The sequence below is a fragment of the Penicillium waksmanii genome (assembly GCF_028829765.1).
Source record: "Penicillium waksmanii strain IBT 27052 chromosome Unknown utg000005l:1.0-5232799.0:1.0-5237142.0, whole genome shotgun sequence".
In the NCBI taxonomy this organism is placed as follows: domain Eukaryota; kingdom Fungi; phylum Ascomycota; class Eurotiomycetes; order Eurotiales; family Aspergillaceae; genus Penicillium; species Penicillium waksmanii.
In genome coordinates, this window is record NW_026643252.1 from 1,351,426 (window position 1) to 1,376,714 (window position 25,289).

Below are 25,289 nucleotides of genomic sequence, written 5' to 3' on the forward strand. Positions count from 1 at the left end.
GCACATAGATGAATTTTATTCGATAGTAGTATCTGAAAGTTTTTTTCTACCATCAGCTGGGCAGTTAAAACACACCGATGGAGTCCAGGACTGCTATTATATACTATTTTGTAACTTCAAAGAAGATTGGGTGATGTGGCCTTGGAACGCCCGGGCTTGAACATTTCGATCGAAACCTTGGAATTCGATAGTTAGTATCCGTGACCACCGGCACCGATAGTTAGTATGTTTATAGTAGACCTCGAGACAATATCAGATTAAATATTTGAAACCTTGGAGCAACTACCAGTACTACTATTCCAACTTGAAGGTTTAGAATCAAACTTGAATAAAAAGAATAACCAGAAGCCTCTAGGACTTCATGGTTACAGTTCTACAACCTAATAGCAACTTGAACACCAGATCGCTCCACTGTTTCGGCGACTGTGAAAGCAGTATCCTCAACTTGAAGTCTTCTCAAGTCTCTTTGAAATCCTTGAAAGCTTTTCCCCATGTTTTTCACTCCATTTACATTCTACAGTGTAGTACCTCCCCAACGCCGCCCCATTTGGCCCCCACCCATCACTTTCTACTAACGAGGTTCATCTCGAACAATGATTGGATCACATTCTACTATGTAGCACTGCCAAGAGCGGACCTCTGAGACCTCGTGAGTCACCCCGGCTCGTAACAGGGTCTTCTCTTGAGTCGCACAGCCCCAGGAACAACCAATTTTACTTATTTAAAACATGTGCATTTATTCGTTTGGAAAATAACAACGAGAAAATGCCGCGAAGAACTTCCCTCTACCTTCCACCCGAAGTGGTGGAGATCATTATTGGGTATTTGACCTTTGAACATCCTCCGACACTTTTGAATTTCGCAAAGGCTAGCAGAACATATTACGCATGCTGTCGCCCAGCTATCAAATCCATAAAGTTCCACGATATCAGTCTGATGGTATCCCCTTCAAAAAAAGAAGTCGAAGAAGTTGCGAGTCGCCTGATTGAACGACTCAAAGCTGAGGATGGTCTCCATTACGTTCGCCAGCTTATTATTAGAAACCCGAGCTATTATGGTGAAGTGCATGATTGGAAGCCACCTCGAATGTCCGAACTGCGATGCAATAAACCTGCAGATGCGTATACGACACAGTTTGGAGAATCGAAAGAATGTTTCGATATAGGAAGGAATTCCTACCATAGTTGGAATAATCCTCGCAGTGAACCGGACCTCCGTGCCTACAAATCAGTGGTGAAATTAATAAAATTGCTTCCCAGATTGACAGATCTGATATGGAATCGGAATACTCGTGTTCCACCGTGCATTGTTAAAGCTCTACGCCAAAATCAGCCACAGTGTCGCCTCAATATGGATGGGCAATTCCACATTTGCAGTCTGAATCCATCAAAAGATTCAGAAGATCTCGCATTTATCACATCTCCATCTATTCACTCGTTCAAAGTCAGTGGTGGCGACGAATGCTACAATAGCATTTTGCGTTTGGCAGGACTTGCTCCCAATCTCAAAAAGGTTCGAATGAGAAGATGTCCCAGCTTCGAGGGGCCGGCCTTGGGTCCAAACAATTTCCAGTCAGGCACCGCGTCATTGGTGGATCTTCGTTTCGAAGGCACTTGGAAATTTGATGGAAGACGCCTCTGTGAATGGAGCTATTGTACGGATTTCTCTACCCTGCAGACCCTTATTATCAATGGCCGATTGAATGATGCGGCATTCAAGGTTTGGAATCAGATGGAATTTTTGTTTCCATCTCTGAAGACTCTCCATCTGAACATTGCTGGATCTCGATCAGAGGAGTTTTATGACGACGCAAGTAAATTCCTGCGAAGCTTGCCACCTTTAACTGAACTTGAAGTAACCGGTTGGCACTTGCGCATCGGCATCGAGTCTCTTATCGGCGTCCATGGGCCCCGCTTGCGCAAGTTTAAGCTCATAAAGCCCGCAACTTGGCAGACTTTGAGCGAACATCAAATTCGTCAAATCAGTCGAAAGTGCCCATTGCTAGAGGACCTTGAGGTTACGATTGACGGCGCACAAAGTCATGCCGAGAAAGCCAAGATATACGCAGCTCTAGGGTCAATACGAAATCTCAAATACCTTGTCCTCACTTATGAAGTCGGGTTTATGGGGCTGCCTACGATCCCTAGAGAGGAGATCACCTCATCGACAGGAACACAAAGACCCGGCTCTAAGCATCATGAGTTGCCCAGCTATCCTTCATTTGACGAATTCGAAAATCAATTTTGCGAAGGAGCATCTGACGAGTTTTTCCGGCTTCGAAATGGTCATGTGCAGAAGATGATAGTTGATGCTGTCATGGATGAGAGACTTGCTTGTGAGATTTTTCAAGCCATCTTGGACACGAAGTCAAAAAGTTCACCTCTTCTCAAGGATCTTAATATCAAAATCATAGGTGCTCATGTTCGAAAAGACCTGGTAGATATAGCTCACTTGTTTTCCAGTGATTGGCGTGTGATACGGGAAACCAATTTTCGACGCCGTGGCAAGTTGATCGCTGAAGAAATTGAGCCATGTAGGAGCAGCATTGAAAGAAGAAATATCCATCTTCCACTGTGGTTGGAGCCCATATTTTATCGACTTTTCCCAGCGGCGAAGCCGAAAGGACCACCGCGGAAATTGTCGAAGAAATTGGCTGCCAAGAGGGACAAGGAAAAGAGTCAGGCCATTCCGATGTGGAGGCGCTACATACATAGTTTTCCTACGACTTCAGCGACAGAAAATTGAAATCAGCCTTGATTGATCAGGCATAATCAAATGGGCACGGTTAGCCACAAGGGATTGGGTTATTCCTAGAACTACGATAAGTTGTACGGCATGCGATCTAAACTGCCAGCGTTGGAGCTCTGAAGGACCAATCACGGAAACTAGAAACGGCCCGAAAGGGTGTGAAGTATGAAATGTTTATCTATGAATGAAGGATACTAGTAGTATGTATATTTGCTCAGGTTCTACGAAGACCCACGGATAATTGCAAGCATCTCATCGCCTTTGGGCGCTGTAGTGAGATTTTCATATCCGTTAGCTGTCACGAGAATATCATCCTCAATGCGCACGCCGCCAATATGGACAAATTTTGCTGCCACGTCAAAATCAATATACTTTGCGAATGGCTGTTTGCGCGCGTTCGCGAGAGCAAGCGGTGAGAAGTAGAGACCTGGTTCTACAGTCAACACCATACCCTCCTCCAACAATGGTGCTGAGACTGTACATGGTGAAAGACTATAGGGACTCAAAACCGGGCCATATTGTTCATGGTCAAAATCTGGATGCATGGCCATGATGGAAGATTCGGAGACATCATGAACCTCGAGTCCAACATGATGACCCAGTCCATGGGGGAAGAAGACCTTCGAGGCACCAGACGCGCGAACTTCTGCGTGCTTGCCGCCTTTGAGGACTCCAAGGGCCAAGAGACCATCAATCGCAATGTCATGCGCCAAGTCGTGCAAAGAAAGATATCGAGTACCCCTGCGGATCTGCTTGATGCACTCCTCTTGCATTCGCTCCACTAAATTATAAATATCCCGTACATATTGGTTGGGCCACTCTCCCGTGAGCGGGAATGTTCGAGTCACATCACTTGCATAGCAGTTCCACTCCGCGCCAGCGTCAAGACATACAAGGGGTTTCTTGTGTAAAGACTCATTATTCCGGTCGTAATGAAGGACTGCCGCGTTGGGACCCGATGCCGCGATAATCTGATATGCCTGGTTCCGAGCACCATGCGAAATACAAGTGTCGAGGAACAATCCTTCGATCTCTGACTCGTTGGACATTTTCTGGATACGTTCAAGAATTCTGCGATGCGCCAATCCCGAGACTTTGTTGGCTTGACGAATCATGCGAATCTCATACTCGTCCTTGACACCTCGCGCCGCATCCATGGCGGGCATGAGTTGTTTTGTGTTCAGCGGAAGCTCCGTTGGTAGTCCATCGGGGGTTTCCGATTCGTGGACCATGTAGAGAGAACTGTTCTGGACTCGTTGGCTCAGCCATGATTCCAGCTCGGGCTTCAGCGACGATTGATAGAGGACACGGTCGATGTCGTAGCGGTTTTGGGCATCCTCTCGGGAAAGGGTCGGACCCATCCAGATCGCGCGGTGTAGATCGAAGTCCGGAACATAGAGGGTCAAGAGATCCAATGCGACATCGTATGTGAGAGAGCAATCGGGCTCATCCACGCCACTGAGGTAATAGAAGTATCGACGTTGACGGAACGGTCGCGCTTGGTCGGAGTCCCGCAAATTGACTGTCGGTTGGCCGGCAAGGAAAATCAAGCCATGAGAAGCACCAAGCTTGCGGGCGACGTTGCGGGCATGTTGTTTGGCTATACAAGGGAGGGTATGCCATTAGCCTCGGGGTCGGGAAGAGAGGAAGAAAGGGAAGTCCCAACGATCACGAAGGGGTCTGTGGTAAGGACGAAGGTTCCGGACAGGTCGAATCGGCCTTGCGGTAGTCCTGTAGACCCTTCTTTAGGGTAGATAGGGAGGCTGAGACTTACCAGGGTATTTATCAAACGAAGTTCCGGAGATCGCAATGCGGATCTGGTAGGAGTCGACCGAGTTGACGACGACATCCCCCAGGGCGTTTGCGCGGGGGGAAGCAAGAGAGCCGGAGCGCATGATGGGGATGGGGGGTGAGTACAGAGAAGATGAGAGGGGTCACTTGTCACCTATCACTTGTCACTTGTCACCTTGGAAGGTTCCAAGTAAGGAGCCACGAGGGGAGTTAAGAGAGGGGAAGGGGAAGAGAAGGAGAGGCTTATCCGTAGGGATGGATGGGATGACCTGTACTACCATAAACACTACCAGTAGTTGATCTGTTCAAGGGGAAGGGATACAATAGAATAGAGAATAATAGTAGCAAATGATAAATAATAAATAATAGATAATAAATAATAAAATATAAACCAAAGCACACTGAACACTGAACACTGAACACTGAAACTGTAATGCCAGTGCACTCACGCAGGTACTAAACCGCAAGCATCTTAGATAAGTTGGATCCGCCTTCGTCGCCCACTTATCTCTCTCACACCACCACTTCCTGTCATTCCCTCCCACTCCGCCTCTTCCCTCTCTACTCCATTTCATCCTTCCCTCTTCTCTCCTCTCTCCTCTTCTCCTTCCTCTTCCTCTTCCTGTCATCTATATTCTTTCTCAGTCAATGAACGATGCAGGGTCATGAGGCATCGGGCCCCGGTGCGCTCGCAGGCCTCCCATCCACTCTCAGCACAGTGATAGGCTCCCCGACGACGTCACCGCTCGATCTCGTCGCCTCAACCCTCTCAACCGCCATACAATCCCCAACCGGCCTATCTCACCAACAAATCCAGCAGAACATCCAGCATGTCCTCTCAACTATTTCGTCCGACTACGAAAATGGCCGCGCAGTTGCCGCCGGTGGCAACTCCCCCGGCTCCACCGGCAAAGGCATCCTGATTGGGATCCTATCTGCCTTCGGCTCGGCGGCTATCGCATTCCTCGTTCTTGCGATCTTCTTTTTCTTCAAATATACCCGTCGCGGGCGGATCATGCTCGATCGCATTGGTCGGCCCGGTGAATTCGACGATGAGCAGGCCTTCGCCCGGGAGGAGGAAACGGCCCTCGAGGGCATGGATGATTTGTCGCGGTCGGAATATCTACGAGCCAAAGGTAGGATCGAGATCTCTCTTTCGACGGCTATAGCAAGACCTATAGCTGGGGTGGGGTTGCATTGCTAATCACTTCCTGTACAGCCTTCGTTCAAGTCAATCCTCCCGAATCTATGCAGACCGATATCTCTCTCTCCCAATTCCTCGCGATTCAAGAAAAGGGCGTCTCGGCGTGGGAATTCCAGCCTGAATTGGAAATCGCAAATTGTTTCGTTGAAGGGCGTACGGAGATTGAATTCTTCGATTCCGAGTGCAGTGTGCAGACCAATCTTCCCATTCCCAAGCAGAATGAGGTCTACTATTGGGAAGCCAAGATTTACGATAAACCCGACTCAACCATGATCGGAGTCGGTCTTACAACAAAACCATATCCTCTTTTCCGATTACCCGGTAGGTCTACTCCGTTGTCAGTGTTGAGATCCAATGCGTGGTAATCTTGCAGCCTTGCTAATTACCTCTAGGTTTCCACAAAACTTCTGTTGCCTACGAATCCACCGGCCACCGCAGACACAACCAGCCATTCTCACCGACACCGTATGGGCCTCCACTTCTTCAAGGCGACGTTATCGGTGTCGGCTACCGACCTAGATCTGGTACTATCTTCTTTACCCGCAACGGAAAAAGGCTCGAGGATATCGCCCATAATTACCGGGCCCAAAATCTATTCCCTACGATCGGGGCCAATGGCCCCTGCAGTATTCATGTCAATTTTGGCCAAATGGGCTTCGTATTCATCGAAGCAAATGTTAAGAAATGGGGCTTGGCCCCCATGACTGGCAGCCTCGCCCCGCCCCCACCCTATGGCAGTGAACAAGGCAGCATTTTGCTGGAGTCGGGCCGGGAGAGCGCCGCCACGATTTCGCAGCGGGTTTATCAAACCCACACCGCCAGAAGTTCCAGCATTGGCCTCCCCCAAGCCGTCAGCCCTGGCCCTGTCCGTTCTCCAACCGACATCTCACTCGCTCAATTGGCTCATATTTCTTCCAACGAAGATGCCGGGGAGGGATCCAGCCGTTTAGACGACAGCGAGAGCAACAACCCTGCTCCTGTGGGAGAACCAGATGAAAATGGCGTCTTGCCTCCGGAATACTCGAGCCCGGGGAGTAGCCGCAGGGGCAGTGATGCCAGCTTGGAATTCCCTGCCCAAAACTCTGAAGACTTGCGTTCTCCGCGAGAGAACGATCATCAAGAATTCCAAAATCTGCCAAGCTACCAAGCAGCGGTAGATCGGGAAGAGGATGACCTGGACTAGAGACTGGCATGACTTCCAACACGATATTTTATTTTTACTATACGTTCTTCCCATGAACATACTATCCTCTGGGTCACTGGTGGGCTCCAAAAACGGATGAGCCTACAAATCTTTCACTTATACCATTTCTTTCTTGTTTCGATTAGCGAGTCCACGGATGGCGTTTTTAGCACATTGGGAGGATTGGCTGGATTATGGAATATGCTGCTTTTTTTGACTGGGAAATTATATCTATTTGGGTTTGAAATCGGGGTTTTTGCGATTTTATCTTCCAACTATTGGATTTTCTCACCACGACATCATGTACGGCGGGCTGCAGCTAGTTACAACCCGCCTCTTCATTCGCTACCAATTTCCCGCTTTTGTTATTAGTATCCATCGTCGGAAGCAGGTCTGTACATTTTGTCATCTAACATCCTCATACCCCGGGAGGCCCTCTCAGCAATCGGATGCCCTCCAACTAGCTGATTTTACCCTTTCATCCTTTCATCTTCAAAGTAGAGTAGAAGGAGTTTTCTTTGGGTACAGTGACGTTGCAAAGGTTTGAAACCCATGTTGACTGTTCTCGTTCTCCGCCTTCTAAGCCTTCTAATCGCGGATTAGTAGCTACCTGAGATGGAATAGATAGGCCAATCTATTCCATCTTAGGTAGCTACTAGTTTCCCAATAATGGTGGGCAATATGGGGTTTCAAACTTTTGCAACGCCACTGTAGTTCTCTTCATGCATCAAGATTCCATTGCTCTCAGTTTCAAGTTGATATACTCGGATGAGGATCATCTCGAATATACATGGTAGACATAGATATCATACTCCACCGCAGTTGATGGGCGTCATATGACCCGTTTATTACGGAACCTAGAGTTACCAGTCGCCTTAAGTAACCGTTTATCAGTTCTGAAAGAGATCACCCTATACTACCTAAGAGATAAACGAAGGGCAATTGACTAGTTAGACTTTCAAGGAAAGTCTTCAAAGAAAAACATCAAAGAAAAGCACATACTTACCACTAGCACTCTGTAAAAAAAAAAAAAGAATACTCGGTCATCGAGCCGCCAACAACCGCCGGGCGCACCAGGAAAGCGCGCCAAGACCGCCCCCAACTTCCCCAGAAGCTCCGAGCGTCTCGTCGGCTTCGACTTCCATTTCTTGTCATTGTCCTTTCATTCCTTCATATTTGCTGAGGATTCGGGTCAATGGCCCTTGATTCCAGTTCAACTCTCTAAATTCCCTCTGCTCATCCACTGTCTCATTCTCTCAATTCTCCACCGTTGCCGAAGTTCCGTGGAAAATCGTCCCCACAAACCGAGCGCATCGGCACGCCCGAGATACCCATCAGCTGCCACGTCTCATATATCATTTGTACAGGACTGGCTCTGCAGGCGCTGAGAGATCTGTGAACATCTTGGCTGCATTGATCCAATTGGCGTGTGATTTCTGGACCTCCCGTGCAGTAGTGTCTTGTCCAGCCCTGCACACCGCGCGCCTTCGTCATACAACCTGGGGAAGGTCCACATTAGGCGGAGTCATCCCCAAAATTCGAGTGGCAGAAGATCTTATCTGCCCTTGCCTACCTCGTCTACCCTGCGAACTGGTATCACACGCGTTTCCCCGGTCCTCTTGAGGACGAAACATACGGCAAATTTTGGCCTAGTGCCTGTCTGGTCCTGATCGCACCTCTCCCTCCCCCTGCATGTGTATCTCGGTATAGGTGCTAAGAGGGTAGCTGGGTTTGCAGCAGATTCAACGACAGTACGATCGCAATCTCGCTTTCGTACCAATATTTCCCTTTTTTTCACCCTTTTCTATCTTTTCTTTCTTGGAGGCGCACTTGGCTTCGGGGATTTCAATTCTTCTTAACCGCATCCTGCAGACCAATCTACAGAGGTACTTGGTGAGACAGTTGCACCGTCAGACTTTGGGCACCTGGTCAAATTAGGCAGCGAGGCAACTCTCGTTCATTCTGAGACTCGGATACTCGGGACTTTGAGATTCCAGGTTTATCTCAACGATGCCGAATCAACGAAGAAAGGTGAAACATGAACACAGTGGAAGCCTAACGAGCAACGGAAGCATGACGGAATCAGTTGCGGATGCTGCTTTCGAAGTCATTGTTTTGGTAAGTCTCCCGCATATACCATGTATTGAAATGTCTCATGGGCCTGTGATTCAAATCTCTGGTCTCGACTTTGTTTCACAGACTCGAGGGAACGCGAATCCGGTCTCGGGTTCTAGCAGTCTGCGAGCTTTGATGCTGACTTGGTTTAGGGGCCAAATGGTGGACCTCGTGAGGACAGGGTGACTGGCCTATTGGTACGATCGACTTCAACCGGCTGGCAGCCAAACTCCGCCATCGCTGTGGATGGAGGTACCCTTCTCGCCGGGATCATTCGCTTGCTGAAGAAGGATATCGAAGGAGCTATGGACAATGTGCTGCAACATGGTCCCTTTGCAGGTCTACGCCTCCCATTTAAGTCGGCAGAAGCCAACGGAGCGCATGTATTCAGGGAGATCATCGATGCAGTTCTCATCACACACCCTCACCTCGATCACATTTCGGGCCTGGCAATCAATACACCGATTGTCGAGGCAGGAAATGGTCCCAAGTCTGTGGCTGCTCTTCCATCCGTGATAGCAGCCCTCAAAAACCACATGTTCAATGATGTTATCTGGCCGAACCTGTCCGACGAGGATGGCGGTGCAGGTTTGCTTACTTACAATCGCTTGGTCGAGGGCGGCAACAATAGATTTGGCACTGGAGAGGTCCGGGGCTACGTACGAGCCTGCACTGGTATAACGACTAAGTGTCTGACTGTCAGCCATGGGAGGTGCAAGCAGCGGTATCACCCAGAATCGGCGACGCATCACAGGATCAATAGCACTGTATTTGCACCCCATCTACCTGAGCATTTCATGCTGCCTTCTCGGGCGATGTCAATGGATCCAACTGAAGGAAGGTAATTTTGATTCTAGTCAGAAGACATGTCGCGGATGAACTACTTGCTAATACCGCGTCTAGCTTTTACTCTCCCGCTCGCTCCCCCCGACTTGCAGCAGCCAAGGAGCCTACCATGGCCACTGTTGAAAGCTCTGCATTCTTTCTGCGAGACAGCATAAGCGGAAAAGAGATCATCATCTTTGGAGATGTCGAGCCGGATTCGGTAGCTCTAGAGCCACACAATCGGCGCGTCTGGAAAACCGCCGCCCCCAAAATCGAGGATGGCACCCTTCGCGCAATTTTTATCGAGTGTTCCTATAATGACAGTGTCGACGATGCTTATTTATACGGTCACCTGTGTCCAAGACATCTCATCGCTGAGCTGAGCGTCCTCGCTAAGTTCGTGATGGAGGTACGCGACAAAAAGAACTGCCCGCCTGCGCAAAATACCAGCGATCCAGCAAAGTCAAAACGCAAATGGGATAGTACACCCAACGATGATCCTATGTCTGTAAGCCCAAGGTCCATGAAACGGACCCGCAGCACGGGCGGCAGAGCAGACCTGGCAAAATCAAACAGAGCATCTGAAACACCCGACGCGCCCTCCTTGTACGAGGAAGAGGATTTTGATTTCAGTGCCCCGAACGCATCCCGCTGGGCTGGCGCTAATCCTCTCCCACTGCAAGATCTATCTGTTTACATTATTCACATCAAAGAGACACTCGCTGATGGACCACCTCCTGGTTATGAGATCCTGAGCCAGTTGCGGAGGCAGGCAGCTGAGTCGTCTCTGGGCTGTCAGTTTTTCCTTCCAGACCCGGAGGAAGGCATATTCATTTCATGAAGGTTGACTCTTTTTTTTTCTTCGCTTCTCGTATTTATTATTTTGATTCAGCGAAAGATTTTATATTATTCTTATGTTTGGAAATAGACGGTGCCAAGGGAGTGCAGAATAAGGGCGGGTTCTTGTCTTTTTTTTTTTCAATTATTCCAATGTTATTATTCCTTAAAGATGAGCAAGGCATACCCAGGTAGCTCTGTAGAGACCAGATCAAAATAGTCATCAAAAATTGGCCATGGTCTCAAACTGAGATAAAGTAACAAATAATCCACAGCATAATCCATCGATCAAGCCGATTGCCCCTCTGTCGCTCTGGCGATGACATCTTCCCAGATACATCCGCTGGTGGAGGGAATCCGAAGACCGGACGCAACAGAAACATCTTCATTATCGCGTGGGGGGGGAGGGCAGCAGGCAAATCCAGAATAGTCTCCCCATCTCTAGCAAAATCAATCAGAGCCTCCTCGCTACCCCATTCTCCCATAGCCATCAAGCCAATAGGCACACCGCTATCTGGATCATAGCCAGCAGGGCAGCTTATAGAAGGGCAGCCAGTGAAATTAGCCAGCCAGACATATTCCATATTCCTTACAGATGCTTTGCCATCCGACACGCCGCGGGAGAGATCTGCTTCACCACCATCAATATGCCAACCAGGAAGAGGAGTAGTAGGAGAGAGAATCAAAAGATCAGGGTGCTTCTGGAAGAGGTGGGAGAGGTGGGTCATCAATAAGTTGCGTAGACGCTGGGCCACGAGGAGTTCCTGCGCGGTGATCTGGTACATTCCCAAGGAGACGAGAACCTTATTTGGAGCCGTCAGATGGCGGATCTGGCGAGCGTCCACGCCAGATGCAATTTCCGCCATGATAGTCAGAACATGAGCGCGCTGGCCTTCAGGAAGATAAGGTATTGTGATGTCGATGACATCGTAGCCATTTTGGCGATAGTGGTCCAATGCGGTGTCAAAGACCGCACGAACAGGGGCCTCGGCGCGATCGATCCATTCGCTCATTATACCGATTGTCCTGGTACGTTTACGGTCTGGTAGGGCGGGGATGGGCCTTGGGAATTGAGAAGAGATTGGATCTTGCGAGGCGGGGGCGGGCGTGGCCATGATCCGGTAGGCGAGGGCAAGGTCATCGATGTTTGATGCCATGGGCCCGAGAACACCTACAGTCGGGGCAAGACTTTGGGATGGTGCTCCAGATACACGGCCGTGGGTAGTCTTTAGCCCCCAAATGCCACAGAATGATGAGGGGATACGGATTGAACCGCCGCCGTCTGCACCCAGGGCAATGGGCACCAATCCTGTGCCAACCGCATACCCAGATCCGCCAGAAGATCCACCGCAATAGTAGCTTTTGTTATGAGGGTTCCGAGGGGTGCCGAAGTTGGGATTGTTATTGGTGGTGTCTGCGGAGTTTAGTATCAAGAGTTAAGGGGTTTGGTTTTGGATATCTCATACCGAGGCCGAGTTCGTGCATGGTGGTCTTCCCAATGACAATAGCTCCGGCTTCTTGCCATTGCTGTACACACCAAGAGGTGGCATCGCTGCCAGCCTTGAAATCTAATTTACTTCCCAATGTCCGTTTATAACCTGTGATATGGACTTCATCCTTGACTGCGACGGGAATGCCATCAAGAGGACCTAGTGGCTGACCCTTCTTGTATCTCTCGGAAGATGCTTCTGCAGCTGCTCGGATTATCTCCACCTGAGACTCAAGGAAGGCAGTCGAGTGTTTCCCCGCGGGCTGAACATCACGGCGTACCAGGGGAAGCAAAGCCTCGACGATCGCGGTTGGAGTCAGTTCACCCGATAGGTATAACGCGTGATAGTCGGCCGAGGTATAATATCTATTGGGTCCCTTTCGCTTTGGAATCGGAGGGATATCAGTGTTATTGTGAACAGTATCAACAGGAATCACGGTGGGATCGAAGCGGCCGGAGTACTGATGGAGGTGGGGGATTTCGCGTATGACATCGAAGCCAGCACTGCGCCAGAAATGGCTTTGAACGAACCCTATATTATGGATCCTGGCAATTTATCAACGGCCAGTTCTCGTGTCCTTGTTGCAAGCTTTCAGGGTTGGAAGGGAAAGGTCTTATTGGAGCTTACAAGGTCGCACCGATGGCCAAAGGTATACCTCGGAAGACAGGAATGGATTGAGTTTCATTCTTGTATGGTACTAAAGGACCTTCGCGAGGCTGAGGATAATTGAGGAACGACTGTTTGTTGGAAGCCATTTTTTGCAGATCATAACGGGAGCTGGAGCTGGAGCTGGAGCTGGAGACAGAGCTTCGAGGAAAGCGGAGGTGGCAGATCCCGCCGAGGCGATGATCCACGGGTCTCTTGGCACGATGATCTCACCTACCTCGGCACGCGGACTGTATTATTACAGCATTGTTACAGCAATGTTACAGCAAGCTTGGAAACGTGATAATATTTATAAATTTATAATACATCTATAGACGCAATTTGATGTTGGCCTTTTCCATGCCTAATGCAATGCCGGTGAGGATCGCCATGTAAGCAACCAATATGGCCATGGCTTGGGGCACGTTGACGTCCAGGGTTGGAATACTCAAATTGACCACACCTGTCAGCAGGTTGGCAATCAAGAAGATCGCGAGTCCACTGTGATTAAATGCCGTCAAAACGCGACTCGTGGCAAATGAGGTTCTTTCTCCTTCGCCGTCCTTGCTGCTCGCTCGATGAACAGCCGGGAAGAACACAGTCTCAACCAGGCAGAACAGAAGCAGCTGCGCACTGTTGAAAGCAGAGACCCACAAGACGTATGGCATATTGGCAAGGCGACGCGACACATGGATCCCAGCGCCATAGCCGAATGCGTAGGTAGAGTTGAAGAAGAACAAGCTCGACCAGAACAGTACTTGCAGGGTCAAGCTGATAAGCACGGACTTGCGAGCTTGCTGGGGCGATTTTGATGAGGAAGTTCCTCGGGGAATGGTGCGAGCTCCAACTCCCCTTCCAGCGAGGAATATCGCCAGGTAGCCCAGAAAAGAGAAGATTCCCTCGCGGTTCTTAGAGATCAAGTCCTCGCCTCGAGGAGAGATCAAAATATATGCTTTCAAGTCGGTGGACTCTAGGAGAACTTGGTAGAATATGGCAATGCTAATGGCCAGCGCTTCATAAGAGGGAATCAAGACCGTCAAGGAATCGAATATCTCCACAAATGGAGGCAAAAAGCCGAGAGTGAAGAAAAAATTCCAGTGAACTCCATACTCGGTGACATGTTCCGCATAGTCAAGGCCCTTGACACTCCAAAACCGAATGAGACCCAGTACAAGTAAGGGAATAGAATGTCGCATTGAGCCAAGGAGTCTCTTTGAAAAAACAGCTTTGGGGGAACTGGAAGCCCGACTCTTCAAAAGTGCACGGGCAGAAACCACGCCGGCCGAGAAAACGAATGAGCCCACGCCCATGTCCATCAACGAGGTGCCCCAATTCTCGACCTTGGCGAACCGGCGTGGGAAGACTCGGAAGTCCACGGCGAGAATGGCGACACAGGTAACTATCATCATGGCCGAGCGGTAGGTGGTCAGGAATGGGTGGATTGGCAAGGATAGTGCATCTTCTTTAGATGTTTCATCCTTGGCATTATGCTTGCGGGGTGGTTTGGCTTTCTGGATAGGGCGCAGAGGAGGCTGGGTCAAGAACAACAGAATCGCAGGGGTGGTGAGGAGGATATTTAGTAGGACGGGTGCCGACGAGTAAGCGGTCGTCGCGAAAAGGATGGCCAGAACATTGAGAAGGAAGTCTGTTAACAGAGCTGCGGGTCCATAAGGCGTAAAGAATGATAGCCGGGATTGGAGCGCGGACCACAAAAGTACCGAGGCCTAGACAGATCGTGTGTGAGTATTCAGCTTTTCTGAGGTTGACAAGGGAGGGGGGAGTTGGACAATACCGGCGCGACTAATGTGACTGCATTGATGTCACCGATAGTGCTTCCCGTGAGGTTCGAGACAAATGCCTCTTTCCGAGCTTTATAACTTGGATCCATTTTTGAGGCTGGGGTGAGATGAGACGGACAGGATCACCGTTGACCCTTTGCCCGCATCTGTAATCAAAGAGAGCGCGGGAGATTGGAATTGGAGGTGGAAAGGAGCGGAATTTGGAGGCTAAAGCTCCCGTGGAGACAACACCGTGGCAATCACCTGATCCGCGATGTATGCCTTGCGGATCCCCGGATCTTTTTCGACACATGTCCCTTATTTCCCACGTCGCCTACGCATGGAATTCTTCTCTGGATTCTGTAAAATGAGCGAAGACGCTTGTATCCTTAGAACTAACTATACATTACATGATTGATTCCCCACCATGAAGCTGGCCACAGCCTCAGTACCGATCAAGGAAGACGGAATCAACAATGGCACGATAACACCGATCAATAAATCAAACAGAGTTGGTCAAGCAAGGCCAGCTCGAGGCTTCGAGGGCTCTGCAATTTGGAAACGATCAGGGTCAGGCCTGCAGTGAACGCGATTGGAGGATGGGCGTTGCCAGGCCCCAGAAAGCAACGATCTGGGGTATCACGCTCGTGGTTTCTTTGGTTTCTTGCAAGGCTGGTCCGGACCACTCCTTAAATCCCCTCCCTTCCTTAATCCGGCATCATGGCCAGTGCCACAGCCTGGCCGGAAAGTTGGATGGGGGGGGTTTTCCGTTGCGGATCAGAAATCTCCACGAGTCAGGACTTTTGATCGGACCCGCTCGACATCTCAGCTTGTGGATATAGAATGCATAGCTGTGAACTTAATCTGCCCTGGGGGTTCGGATCTGGCCCCATCAGGCGATCAGATTCGATCAGAGTCGATCAGAATCTCTTGCCAAACAAACATCATCCAAGGCCCCAGTCAGGAAGGGCTTCGGTAAGCGAATCCCGAGCTACCATGCCACGAGGCTGCGACTGATGGAATTGTAACTGACCCATTCGTCTCTTTTTATTGGACCGGCAAGACCGACTAATGGGGACCTGCCGTGCCCGGCATGCGCTGTTCCAAATTTCAACGCCATTTCAATCCGAATTACGACCTAGTATAGCACACTCTTGGGTGCGAGTACAGTGGCGTTGCAAAAGTTTGAAACACCACTGTAGGTTAACCCATACCCTTGTGATAGATCGGAAATTAGGCTTTTAGAATCATTGGCTGCATCCGGGGCGGTCTCTACGAGTAGATCCTTTTATGCAGATTTTACCATTGTCGATTTGACTTCCTGAGAAGCCTTCGCTTTGATTTAAACCTGATGGGCTGGATAGCGTCTAACTCACAAGTAATAAATTGTTTGTGAGTACCCTGTACGTAAGGTGCACAGCACATCATAGGTATGACCTTGCCGTCACTGTATCGGCGCCTAATCTAGGGCTGCTTTTTGATTGATAAAGCTCGGCTGTTGGCAGATTGTTGTTTAATTGAGCACCTGGGAATCACCCTCGCGAATGTGCTCCAGGTTTGGTGGAATCTGTTCCGGGCCCGCACTTGGTTAAGTTTGAAAGGGACATATCGGTGTATACTGCAATTTAGAGATCCATATCAAGGATTTTTACCCCGTTGGATCTTTGGTGATGTAGATCATTGCTTTGGTGTTTCTTATTCAGTACATAGATCTGCGTGAGAGTGTTATGAGGAATCTCGGCGTTGATTAGTTAGAATACGGCCGAGGGAATGACTCAGGTAACAAGGCGAGTCTGGGCGTTGGCAAATCCTGGGGGCCAAAAATGAAACAAAAAGGTCAAAAGAGCCCACCCGGGTAACGCCGCCGGGGGGATTCGCTCCTCAATTTGGGGCGCGGAGGCAGAGACGAGGAATCTGTTCAGAGTGATGGTCCCGACATACTCGGGTCTAGAAGTAGAAGTGAAATAGCAAAAGGCATAACCCCAGATCCCTGGCATGCCGTGAAGCCAACAGTCTTGTATCGTTCGTTTTCTTTTTATAAATTATTTTCTTTCGTATCGGGATTGGCTATGTCCCCCACTTAAGAAAGCCGAAATATTGAGAGCCGGCATGGTCGGGATTTGCAGTCACGAAAGAGCGAAAATTTAGTTTGATATCATGATACTTGGTTATCATAGGGCTGGTGGGCGGAGAAACCACCTCTTAGTTAAGGTTGTAGTGTCAGAAAGTGTATCGAATTCCTTCTAGTCCCTCCTGGAAGTCACATATTCTGCCGATTCCACAAAATGGAGTCGAAGGAACCGTAGGAGGATGGAAGGACGCTACTCTATGTTCATATGTAGCCTCTGGGTACGTACCCACAGGGTTCGTGCGGCCTCCCATTGCCAATTGTCCATCAAGTCTGTATCCAGTGCTTGACTTCGCAGCATATTTGTAAGTGGAATTTTGCTTGGGGCCTGGCCTTATGCCAATGCACATCCGGAGAAAGATACAGGGCCATCGTGGTGGTATGAGCCCTTATTTAAGGCACTTGATCCCCTGCAGACCACTGCCATAGAGACCGCCTAGGCTCCAAACCCCCATCTTTCGCCCCATTGCGGAGTAGCCCAGAGTTCTTTTCGTTTAGTTACTCTAGTCGGGATTTGGTCCAGACCATCTGCTTCCTTTTCTGATACCCCTACTGCGGGTCGGGTCTGGTGATAACAGGGGCCGCCCGCACGAGGGTACGTCAACACACTCAACGCCATCTTGTAAAGCGCTCGCGTCTATAGGCCCTGGCCTTTATGCTGGCTCTTCTTCCCCCAGTGGCCACTATTAGATCCATGGTCACCACGAACGCCCTTTTTGTGCGAGACGACTGGGTCAAGAAAAGTCGGGCTGCCATCAAGAATCTGGAGCCTAGCTTTGCTAGCCCAACATCGAAACGTGCTATGGACAGTCAAGACGCCGGACCACCACCCAGAAAGCGTGAGTCTCGTTCAGGAACCCGAAAAGTTGCTGCTCTCTCTTCCGAGCAGCTGGAACGGAAACGTGCAAACGACCGGGAAGCTCAACGATCCATTCGACAGCGCACCAAAGAGCATATCGAGCAACTCGAGACACAAGTTTCGTTCCTGCAGGCCCAGATTGCGGAAATGCGATCCCAAAATGATCAATTTCAAGAGATCCTTCAAAGGAATGCTGCTCTAGAGGACGAGGTCGGTCGCTTGAAACGCCAGCTGGCCTATTCAGGCCATCCCGGAATGGCAGCAGATGGTGAAGAAGTTCTTCCCTACCCAAGTAGTTGGCATTCGGGTGAAGATCCTGGGAATTCAGCGTCGAATGTCCCAGAAGCTAGCACGATGCTTCCATCATCTCAGTTTGCCGGATCATCTCATCCTTTCTCGTCGAGGCTTCCACGGACACCATCGGCCGTATCGATGTCAAGTCGATCGTCGCACCCTCAAGATTGGCAGCAATACACAAACACGCGTTCGCCATCTCTAGGCGAGGCCTCGGGGTCGGAGTTGCCAGGGCGCATGGAGTCTTATGTGTTAGACGGGCATATGCAACAGGGGGCGCGTCTGGCGCTCCCACCATCCATCGCCCTCTCGGCGCCACAGATCAATTATTGCAGCACTGCATCTCCCAGCCAACACTCCACTGAGAATTCATTTGCAGAGCCATATTCCGTAAGTCAGAGGGGCGGGGAAAACCCGCACTCGTCTTTGCAGTCGTCAATAGACCACGTCCCTTCTTTGTTTCTGCCATCCCAACGAACCCAGGCCATTCCCATGCCTGGCGTCAGCCCTGCGGCCCAACCAGCATCGGCCCAGTCTTACCAAGCAGCTGCAGCACCGTACCAGGATTCTCTACCGAGACAAAAGGAACACTATCCTTATCCTTGGAAGCCGCAATCCTAAGCATGTTCGGTCATGGGTAAGATGAGCCTCAAGTCGTGACTTTAACTGGGTGATTCTCAAACTAGGCGTAATGAGAGCCGGTTGAAAAGGAGCGGTAGAGAGGCAATGGGAGAAAGGGGGATCTAGATGTTTGAAAGTAAGTTTCACGTTGGACAAAGAACCCCGTCATTTTTACGGCAGCTCACATTCTCTTTAATTTCGCAGCCAGCCTTTTCCCTCGTCGACGGTCAAAAATCGACGGAGACGACAACCTTGGAATCAACTCGGCTCGCATGAAAAAAAAAGAGAATACATCCGCATGGTATGACAATAACAATGTGGTCTCACGCGACAACTTTGCATCTCTTGCCATCATTTATTTACTTGGGGGTTATTGAATTTGAAATTGGAGATTTGGAAAAAAGAAAAGAAGAAAGAAAAACTCAATACATCATGATATTCAAGCATTTGATGCATCATTGATGATGGGATGATTGAAGTCGGAGTTGCCTGCTGGCCGGGTTCAAGTTGTCTTCCAGGGCTCGGAAAGCGACGAGGTACTAGTATGACACGGCCTGCTACAGTGGCGTTGTAAAAGTTTGAAACCCCATCCTGCCTATCATGATTTACCGCCTTCTAATGGGAAACTAGTAGGGTAGCTAACTAGCCCGCGATTAGAAGGCGGAGACAAGAACAGTCAACATGGGGTTTCAAACTTTTGCAACGCCACTGTACGTGGAGTGTTGATATAATAGTTCAAGTATGTTGGTAATTTGGTTTCTCAACTGTGTTCCATTAATGTATCAATATCCCCGGTGAACGCGATAGCCACAAGGCAAGTAGTAGTATGAAGCTCATCCAGTGTCTAGTAATAAGTTTGGACCTTACTCCACTTGGGGATCTTTCGATCTTCTGGGCTTTGGTTAAGAATCCGTCCAAATATTCCAAAAGGTATACAGGAAAACAGAGTGGCCTCAAACTTGCTTTCTCGCACTCTAATCTACTACCGAATACCAGTACATGCCAGTGATCGGAATTTGTCTAATGTGACCAAAAGCCAAACCCTCATGAGACAACAACCTAGGCCAGTAAATGTATTTCTACGAGTAATTCACACTAATTTCTCTTGCTTCTGAGAGCATTGACGGAAGGTCACCTAGAAAGATATATGGCAAACTGCAGGGAGGTTAGGTTCGTCGTGGTCCTATCGGGTGACTGTAGCCTTGCCGGAGGGCTGTGCTGCGGTGGAGCCGCCTAACTCCAGGCTCACCTTCGTCTCGTCGGTTAGCATCGCCTCGCCGTGGCGTGGGGTATGATTTTTTTTTTCTTTTAGAAAGATCTCGACCTCAAAGAAGGGAAACAGGTTTCTTCTTCCTCTTCCTAGATCTTTCAATACCTGAAATTCCTTGCTCGCCATGGAACCTCTCAAGATCAGAGTAAACGGCGAGTCATCCATCACTCGCCTGGCCGAGCAGGGTCTCCTTCGACTTTCTGTGGAATCACAGGGCCCCAAACTAGAAACCGTTTCCAAGGAAGTGGTTTCGAGGTCCAATGAACTCACTGGTCTTTTCAAGACATTGTCTCCAAAGACTCAGGCGGGCACCGCAACTGCAGACGCGGCCGTTACCAATGTCGCCTCCACCTTTCTAAGCACGCGGAACTTCACCCCCCGTGACAGGGATGGTCAACCATTAGAGAAGGTGTATCAGGCTTCCATGTCCCTTAGCATCGTATTCCGTGATATCACAAAACTCAGCGAGGTAGTTGGCCAGCTTCTGACTTATTCCAATGTGGAAATCTCCTCTATCGATTGGAGTTTGAGCGAGGCCACTCAGAAAACCCTGGGCTCCCAAGTTCGCAGGGAGGCCATTCGTGATGCAGTCACTAAAGCAAATGATTATGCCGCTGAGGTTGGACGAGAAGTATACGCGGTGGATATCATGGATGGAGGGCAGAACGCTACCATGCAACATGCACCGGTAGGAAGGTCTCTTTTTGGGTCTGCTCCGGCGCCATCTGGTGGAGGTCTTTTTGGCGGTAGTGCTACTGCTGGGTTTGGATGCGCTACTCCCCAGGCGTCTCAGCCATCTGAGATGCTGAGCCTAAGCCCCCAAAATATCAAATTTACGAGCTCGGTGCACATTGAATTTCAGTCGTACCCGGAAAGTAATGGGTGACACTGACAGGCAACTAGCCCCTTGCAGTATGTTGCCTGGGATCGATTGCATATTTGAGTTTTAATTCATATATTTTTTTGAAAAAAATTCTATCATCTACTGCTTGAATCAAATCAATCAAAACCCAATCAGCGGCTCGTCCACCGAATCTACTTCGAAGTCAAATCGAACCAGATCTTCCCTGTAAGGAATAAAATATGTATGCGTAACCCTTCGTAGATTTGTTAGCTGCTTCGATGGCACATGTACCAATTAACTCGAAATCGGAATATGTATTCAAGTTACCTTTCATGCTCACTGCTTGCCTGGTACGCAGCCAGCGCTGCCCGGTCTTCATGGTAGCTCACTAAGGCGTACTGGAACCCCTTGCTCTTCTCGATAGGCTCAGTAATAGAAGGACCTCCCACGACAAGTCTTTGGCTCTTGACACAAGGCAATGATTTGAGTGTTTTTATTTGCGTAAGAAATTCCTCTCGTACGGCAGACGAAGCATCTGCCCGAAATTTAAACAAGACTATTGGAAGCCCGGAGGTCAATAAGCGCACAATGCTAGGAAGGATTCCAACGAACGAACCGATATGGCAGATTGTCATTTTTGAATGGAATGCTGGGGATCAAGTAATAGATTTCAAGTTATTTGAAGATTAAACTGGCGTGAATTGGGCATTTTATGGTGCAGCGAGGCGACGGATGACATCCGTTAAGAGGCGGGGGGAACCCGTAGGTGCTGTGGCGGCAACCGACGGAAGCTCCCCGCACATTTCTTCCGGCAACGGGACTTCCACTTCCACTTCTCATCGCTCCAAGCACTCATAATTCGAGAGAAATGGAGACCCCACGCCGCAATCGGAATCGTGCTGCATGTCGGAGATGCCAACGCCGAAAAATTAAGTGTGATGGGACTCTACCCCAATGCACCTCATGCAAAAAGGCAAATGTGACTTGCATAAACGACGGGAAGCAAGAGGTTAATCGAACGTGGGTTATCTCCTCCGCGGGTACTGAATGTATAATAACTGGGGAAATAGTTACATCGCCAGCTTGCAAAAACGCGTTCAATGGCTCGAATCACTGGTGCGTGAGCAGGGTAGAAGTATAGAAGCTGGGCCGCCCCAGTCGGTGGATCTTGCACATTCTGAACCTCCACTTGAGGAAGATCACACCTTCACCCGCTCTGTTACTTCACAGACTCGAAATGAAGAGACCGGGCCTGAGCGACATATGGAAGACAATCAGCCTTCCCGCACATCAAGACAAGCTCATGAAATTGGACTAGTGTCTCTGTCTTCCGGCGGCGAGGCAAGATATATCGGACCCTCGAGTGGCTACTTCCTTGCAAATCTCGTTTTTTCTAGTGCTGGTCGACGAATGGGACCAACAGGAGCGACTAGCAGCTCAAATGAACCGATTTCGTTATCGACGGAGCTATTCAACAGCCCTGCTCCATTACCAACCAGGAAAGAGGACGCCATCGAGTTGTCATCGAAATATTTCTCTTCCGTCCATCTCACCTACCCATTTTTACACGAGCCATCTTACATGCAGAAGCTGGAAAAAATGTACAATGATACGGATCTTGATCCTTCCGCTGCATTTCATGTATACATGGTGCTGGCGATAGCTGCCTCGGATTTATCTCGGCGCTTCAGACTTCGATTGCCTGCAGAGGGCTATTACACTGCGGCTACCAAGCACTTTGAGGGGGCATGTGCTGATGGCTCCTTGGAAGGGCTGCAAAGCTCCCTCCTTCTCATGGTCTATGCTCTCCACAATCCTTCCTGTGGAATGAATATTTGGAGCCTCAATTATCAATGCCTGGGCGCTCTAATTGACCTAGGACTTCAGCGTGATGTACGAGTGTCTTCAAACTTCCCAATATCTTTCTTGGAGCAAGAGATGAGGACCCGGATTTTCTGGGTAGTCTACACCTTTGATCGAACGTTGGGCACAATGATGGGCAGACCAATTGGAATTCGAGATGAGGCATGCGAGCTTCGAGTAAGTGACGCAACCTTGGAACTATAATAGTGAAAGGAACCATATGCTAATTATGGGTAGCTACCATCAGATGTTGCCGATCAATTTCTCGCTGAGTCGGCTGTTGAAGAAAGGCCCGACCAAGCCCGACCATCCCATATCACATACTCCATTCATCTCTTCAAGCTAGCGCGGATGAATTCCGAGATCAAATATGTCATGCACAGCATTTGCAGAGATCCACCAAAATACGCATACCCTCCCGTTGCTGATATCTATCAGTGGCAGAGGGAAATGATCGACAATCTCCAGTCTTGGCTACTTGATATTCCTCGGGCAACAGGAATGGAGCCCATCGCCAAGATCTGCGAAACAAAATTTCACGAGATGATGATCTTGATCTTGCGGCCAAGTCCTGGTATTCCAGAGCCCTCAGATGACCTACTCGCAAGATGTTTTCAGCATGCAGTCGAGCTCCTCCGTGGCTTCGGAGAACTATACCGACAAGAAGCGCTGTTATATAGCAGGCTCATTGTGCACTCCATCTTTCTGAGTACACTCATCATGCTTCATAGTATCTGGAGACTGCCCAAGATTGCATCACAGGCTCATATTGACGATGTGGTGGCTGACACAGGTATCAGCTTGAATATCCTCAGCAGTATCGGGGAGTACTGGACGGAAGCTAAGCGGGCAAGGGACTGCATCCACGAGCTGTCAGGTGCTACTATCCAACGCTTAATCAAAGTTCGAAGCCTTGATAAGTCTCCGCGGGCTACAAGGGCTCAACCACAGAGCTCAATGCAAGCGCATCCAGGAAACGCAGTAGCTGAAGAATTTCCAGAGCAGGTCGATTCGGCCATTGGTATTGTGCCGTCAATGAATTCACTTGGAGATGACTATGATTTGAATCTGGATAGCTCAACCTGGTTCAATGATTCATTACCTGGGGGTTTCATGGATTTTGCTGGGGCGCCAGACTTTGACAGCCTCATGTGGGATGTGTTCAACAATAATTAAGCACATGTAAAAAATTAGCAACGGCCAATGAATATGACCAAGTATCTCCAGAGTCGATCTCATATAGAATTTACTGCATTTATGGTTTAGTATATTTCGCCCTATACAACTTGAATCCAATCTCCACTCCAATTGCGTTAACCATGCGGAGTGTTCCCGCTGGAGCGGGAGCCATCCGCTTCCCCAACTTCCCCCCCCGGTACTTAAAAGCGGCTCAACATCTCCATATCGAAATATTAGAATCAACCGCGACAAGTCAAAAGGTGGTTCAAACAAGAACGACTAAAAGCAAAATTCACAATGACCAACGAAAACCAACAACAAATGCATCTGATCAACCACAAGGACTTGGAATCCTTCGTTGAGCAAATCCTCATCGGCAACGGCACCCCTCAAGAAAGCGCCGCCATTGTTGCAAAATGCCTTGTAAGCGCAGACCTCCGAGGTGTTGACACACATGGAAGCAATCGAATCCCTAGCTACATGGAGCGAATCCGCCAGCAAGCTTTAAACGCCAGTGCAACACCCACTCTCCGCCAAGTAACGCCCGTCGTCGCACAGATAGATGGACACAACGGATTTGGATTCGTCGCGGCACACCAAGGCATGGCGCGAGCCATTGAAATGGCCAAGGATTTCGGCATGGGCATGGTCTCTATTAAACACTCCAATCATTTTGGAATGTCCGCGTGGCTCGTTAAGCAGGCTCTGGACGCCGGGATGATGTCGCTTGTTTTCACGAATTCCTCGCCCGCACTTCCTGTCTGGGGCGGCAAGGAGAAGATGATGGGCGTTTCGCCGATTGCGTGCGGGGCACCTTCTGGGAATGCTGCGCGTCCATTTATTCTTGATATGGCGCCATCTATTGCGGCGCGGGGCAAGATTTACAAGGCGTTGAGGAGGGGCGAGAAGATCCCCACAGATTGGGCCCTTGATAAGAATGGAGACCGCACTGATGACCCGGCTAAGGCGCTGGAGGGGGTTATGCTGCCTATGGGTGGACCCAAGGGATCTGCTTTATCGATTATGATGGATGTCTTCTCGGGTGTGTTTTCTGGAGCTGCTTTCGCTGGCCATGTTACAAATCCTTATGATCCTTCTAAACCTGCGGATGTGGGCCATTTCCTTGTTGCCATCAGACCGGACTTGTTTATGACTATGGACGAGTTCAAGGAAAGAATGGATTATCTTTACAAGCGGGTTACTGAGTCTGAGAAGATGTCTGGTGTGGATCAGATCTATTTCCCTGGTGAAATAGAGATGATCACGGAGGAGAAGAGACTTACAGATGGCATTCCTTTTGCAGATGCGGAGATTGCGAGCTTGAATAAGGAGGCCGATCTGGTCAAGGTCGAGCATTTGAGGGTCCAGGAATAATTGGTGTAAAGTTGAATGATATCGTTACCATGTACTAGTAGTGCATTTAGAAATACTACATTGAAATCTTATAAGTGATACCCGAAGCATGAATTTTTGGAGGTCAAAAATGACTACGAGTACGCTCGGAAATTCTGTATTTTGAGTAATACACTCTTTGTTTAGTCAAACTATCAGTCATGATTGATACAGCCACTGGAACATGGAAGATCATGTTGCGAATCCATGTCCTAAGGTGATT

The 25,289-nt window shown here is 49.2% G+C and overlaps 11 protein-coding genes across 11 annotated transcripts; 7 read left to right on the forward strand and 4 right to left on the reverse strand.

The window, feature by feature from the left end:
• Positions 1–1,350: 1,350 nt before the first annotated feature.
• On the forward strand, positions 1,351–2,745 carry N7481_005416 (uncharacterized protein; the record flags this gene model as incomplete). The annotated part of the gene is made up of 1 exon (XM_057264635.1): positions 1,351–2,745. The coding sequence occupies one exon, from the start codon at positions 1,351–1,353 to the stop codon at positions 2,743–2,745; it is 1,395 nt and encodes a 464-aa protein (XP_057122355.1).
• Positions 2,746–2,969: 224 nt separating this feature from the next.
• N7481_005417 (aminopeptidase P family protein) lies at positions 2,970–4,643 on the reverse strand (the record flags this gene model as incomplete). Its single annotated transcript, XM_057264636.1, has 2 exons — positions 2,970–4,348; positions 4,523–4,643. 2 exons carry the CDS (start codon positions 4,641–4,643, stop codon positions 2,970–2,972), a joined length of 1,500 nt encoding a protein of 499 aa, XP_057122356.1.
• Positions 4,644–5,194: 551 nt separating this feature from the next.
• N7481_005418 (SSH4 family protein) lies at positions 5,195–6,926 on the forward strand (the record flags this gene model as incomplete). The annotated part of the gene is made up of 3 exons (XM_057264637.1): positions 5,195–5,675; positions 5,759–6,064; positions 6,136–6,926. 3 exons carry the CDS (start codon positions 5,195–5,197, stop codon positions 6,924–6,926), a joined length of 1,578 nt encoding a protein of 525 aa, XP_057122357.1.
• A 2,073-nt stretch (positions 6,927–8,999) lies between these two features.
• pdeA (3',5'-cyclic-nucleotide phosphodiesterase PDE1) lies at positions 9,000–10,707 on the forward strand (the record flags this gene model as incomplete). Its single annotated transcript, XM_057264638.1, has 3 exons — positions 9,000–9,044; positions 9,194–9,882; positions 9,945–10,707. 3 exons carry the CDS (start codon positions 9,000–9,002, stop codon positions 10,705–10,707), a joined length of 1,497 nt encoding a protein of 498 aa, XP_057122358.1.
• Positions 10,708–10,945: 238 nt separating this feature from the next.
• On the reverse strand, positions 10,946–12,948 carry N7481_005420 (amidase; the record flags this gene model as incomplete). The annotated part of the gene is made up of 3 exons (XM_057264639.1): positions 10,946–12,117; positions 12,170–12,738; positions 12,821–12,948. 3 exons carry the CDS (start codon positions 12,946–12,948, stop codon positions 10,946–10,948), a joined length of 1,869 nt encoding a protein of 622 aa, XP_057122359.1.
• Positions 12,949–13,167: 219 nt separating this feature from the next.
• Positions 13,168–14,726, reverse strand: gwt1 (putative GPI anchor biosynthesis protein Gwt1; the record flags this gene model as incomplete). The annotated part of the gene is made up of 2 exons (XM_057264640.1): positions 13,168–14,562; positions 14,631–14,726. 2 exons carry the CDS (start codon positions 14,724–14,726, stop codon positions 13,168–13,170), a joined length of 1,491 nt encoding a protein of 496 aa, XP_057122360.1.
• Positions 14,727–17,438: 2,712 nt separating this feature from the next.
• N7481_005422 (bZIP transcription factor) lies at positions 17,439–18,518 on the forward strand (the record flags this gene model as incomplete). Its single annotated transcript, XM_057264641.1, has 1 exon — positions 17,439–18,518. One exon carries the CDS (start codon positions 17,439–17,441, stop codon positions 18,516–18,518), a length of 1,080 nt encoding a protein of 359 aa, XP_057122361.1.
• A 1,394-nt stretch (positions 18,519–19,912) lies between these two features.
• N7481_005423 (SIMPL domain-containing protein) lies at positions 19,913–20,674 on the forward strand (the record flags this gene model as incomplete). The annotated part of the gene is made up of 1 exon (XM_057264642.1): positions 19,913–20,674. One exon carries the CDS (start codon positions 19,913–19,915, stop codon positions 20,672–20,674), a length of 762 nt encoding a protein of 253 aa, XP_057122362.1.
• A 117-nt stretch (positions 20,675–20,791) lies between these two features.
• Positions 20,792–21,267, reverse strand: N7481_005424 (Dabb family protein; the record flags this gene model as incomplete). Its single annotated transcript, XM_057264643.1, has 2 exons — positions 20,792–20,885; positions 20,960–21,267. The coding sequence occupies 2 exons, from the start codon at positions 21,265–21,267 to the stop codon at positions 20,792–20,794; spliced, it is 402 nt and encodes a 133-aa protein (XP_057122363.1).
• A 233-nt stretch (positions 21,268–21,500) lies between these two features.
• Positions 21,501–23,671, forward strand: N7481_005425 (Zn(II)2Cys6 transcription factor; the record flags this gene model as incomplete). Its single annotated transcript, XM_057264644.1, has 3 exons — positions 21,501–21,652; positions 21,703–22,672; positions 22,733–23,671. 3 exons carry the CDS (start codon positions 21,501–21,503, stop codon positions 23,669–23,671), a joined length of 2,061 nt encoding a protein of 686 aa, XP_057122364.1.
• A 324-nt stretch (positions 23,672–23,995) lies between these two features.
• Positions 23,996–25,048, forward strand: N7481_005426 (Ldh family oxidoreductase; the record flags this gene model as incomplete). The annotated part of the gene is made up of 1 exon (XM_057264645.1): positions 23,996–25,048. One exon carries the CDS (start codon positions 23,996–23,998, stop codon positions 25,046–25,048), a length of 1,053 nt encoding a protein of 350 aa, XP_057122365.1.
• Between the last annotated feature and the right edge of the window lie 241 nt (positions 25,049–25,289).